The sequence below is a fragment of the Populus euphratica genome, unplaced genomic scaffold (assembly GCF_000495115.2).
Source record: "Populus euphratica unplaced genomic scaffold, PopEup_1.0 scaffold3559.1, whole genome shotgun sequence".
NCBI classification, from domain to species: Eukaryota; Viridiplantae; Streptophyta; class Magnoliopsida; order Malpighiales; family Salicaceae; genus Populus; species Populus euphratica.
Window position 1 is genome coordinate 5,001 of NW_011503372.1, and position 2,500 is coordinate 7,500.

At 42.6% G+C, this 2,500-nt stretch overlaps 1 protein-coding gene across 1 annotated transcript in view; it reads left to right on the forward strand.

Annotated features, from left to right (window-relative positions):
- The window catches only part of LOC105119785 (uncharacterized), a gene marked incomplete at its 3' end in the record, with an annotated part of 6,048 nt that overhangs the window by 1,765 nt on the left and 1,783 nt on the right, over positions 1-2,500 (forward strand). The window contains exons 1-3 of the mRNA XM_011017970.1: positions 1-54; positions 204-1,961; positions 2,092-2,500. The exon at positions 1-54 is cut by the window's left edge and continues 1,765 nt beyond it; the exon at positions 2,092-2,500 is cut by the window's right edge and continues 736 nt beyond it. Coding sequence (XP_011016272.1) covers positions 1-54; positions 204-1,961; positions 2,092-2,500 — 2,221 coding nt within the window. The remainder of the gene's footprint in view (positions 55-203; positions 1,962-2,091) is intronic.

Here is a 2,500-nt window from a genome sequence, read left to right on the forward strand (position 1 = left end):
GGATGCCCATAAGCAAACGAGCTCAGCAGCTCACCAATGGTGTTTCTGGCAGGGGTAAGGGGTTGCCTCCCATCCCCCACTCTTGATGATTATTCGTTGTTGGAATATCAGGGGGTTAAATAACCCTCTGAAACAGCATGAGGTAGCCCACCTCATGAGGAAACATAACTTAGATATTTGTGGTCTTTTGGAAACTAAATTAGCTTTGTCTAAAGTATCTTCGATGCAGCAATTTCGGTTGAAGAAATGGAAAGTTCATTCCAATGCAGAAGTAGCCTCATCAGCTCGCATTGTAGTTTTCTGGAACCCTGCTACTGTTCATGTTGAATTACTTGACGTTTCAGCTCAAGGTCTTCATGTTCTTATCTCTAGTCGGGTTCATCAGTTCAGCATTTATGCCACCTTTGTTTATGGTTTTAATACTCTACTTGCTAGGAGAACTCTTTGGAGTGACTTGAGAAACTGGAATCCCAATTCCCCTTGGATTATTTTAGGCGACTTCAATTCTGTTTTATCTCAAGATGACAAGCATAATGGGGAAGCAGTGTCCACTTACGAGACTGCGGACTTCAGGCAGTGTTGCTCCGATCTGGGGCTAATAGATTTAAATTATTCTGGATGCCACTACACTTGGTCCAACGGCAAGGTCTGGACCAAACTTGATCGTGCTCTTGTTAATTCACTTTGGTCTCCAGCTCATGCCTCTGCTCACGTCCATTTTGACAATCCTGGTGCTTTCTCTGATCACTCTCCTGTTACTATCACTCTCCAGTCTAGGTCTTTTATTGGTAAGAAGAGCTTCAAATTCTTTAATATGTGGACTCACCATGTCAGCTTCTCAGACTTGGTTGCAGCTAACTGGCATCATGAGTTTTATGGGTCGCCTATGTTCACCTTTTGTAAACGGCTCAAAGCTCTTAAAGGGCCTTTAAGAGAACTCAATAGATTGCACTACAGTCATATCTCTGCTAGGGTTGCTCGTGCAGAGGCAGCCTTAGACCACCATCAAACTATCTTCTCGAATGACAGAGATAATCCTCAACTCCTCGCAGAGGATAAGCTCCTTCAGCAACAGTTTCTTCATCTCAAAGCAGCTGAACGTCAATTTTTCTCTCAAAAGCTCAAATTTACTTTTCTCAAAGAGTGTGACCAAGGCTCTTCTTTTTTTCATGCACTAATGAGCAGGAAGCATTGGCAGAATTATATTCCGGCAATTCATCGTAGTGATGGCACTATTACTACTTCTATTGATGAAGTGGGGACGGTGTTTGTTGATTATTTTAGCCACTTACTTGGCACATCTAAAGACACCCTTCCTCTTGATAGCTCTGTCATTCAGCATGGCCCTTGCCTGGATGCTAACACTCACGCTTCTCTTCTTGCTCCATTCACTGATTTGGACATCAAGAATGTTCTATTTGCTATTGATGATGATAAAGCTCCAGGGCCTGATGGTTACTCATCTTGTTTTTTCAAAAAGTCTTGGGATGTTATAGGTGGGGATTTCTGCCGTGCAGTAAGGGATTTCTTTGAGTCTGGCGCCATGCTTAAGCAAATCAATCACTCTATCATTGCTTTAATTCCTAAATCTACCAACTCTTCTTTTGCCTCTGATTTTCGTCCGATTTCCTGCTGTAATGTTATATATAAGGTCATTGCTAAGCTCCTTGCAGTGAGATTATCTCATGCTCTCTCAAATATTATTAGTCCTATACAAAATGCTTTTTTGGGTGGTCGACTTATGGCTGACAATATTCATTTGCTCCAAGAGCTTCTCCGAGATTATGAAAGGAAAAGATCTTCTCCCCGTTGCTTGTTGAAGATTGATTTTAGAAAAGCCTTTGATTCAGTTCAATGGCCTTTCCTTCGACAGCTCTTGTTAATGCTTGGTTTTCCCAACCACTTCGTTCACTTAATTATGCAGTGTGTTGAGACTGCTTCATATTCTATAGCCGTTAATGGTAGCATCTTTGGCTTCTTTCCAGGGAAGAATGGGGTTCGGCAGAATGCTTCGTATGGCTTCTCTATCTCCTGGCTTTCGGTTCCACCCCAAATGTAATTCTCTAGGCATTTCCCATCTTGCTTTTGCAGATGATGTGATCCTACTTTCAAGAGGAGATAGGCAATCTGTTTCTACTCTTTTTTCGCAACTAGTTTCTTTTGGAGAGGTTTCCGGTCTAGAGATTAATGCCAACAAATCCTTTATATTTTTTGGAGGAGTCACAGACAGCATTAAGCAGCTCATTCTCCAGGACACTGGCTTCGTTGAGGGATCCTTCCCATTTCGCTATCTTGGCGTTCCCTTAAGCCCCCACCGTCTCCTAGCCAGTCAGTTCTCTCCCCTTCTCAACAAGATTCACTCTACTATTTATGGTTGGCTGGGGAAGCATCTTAGCTATGCTGGGAGAGTGGAGCTTCTCAAATCAGTCCTTTTTGGCATGGTTCACTTTTGGTTGAATATATTCCCTGTCCCCGATACTGTTATCAAGCAAATCACGAG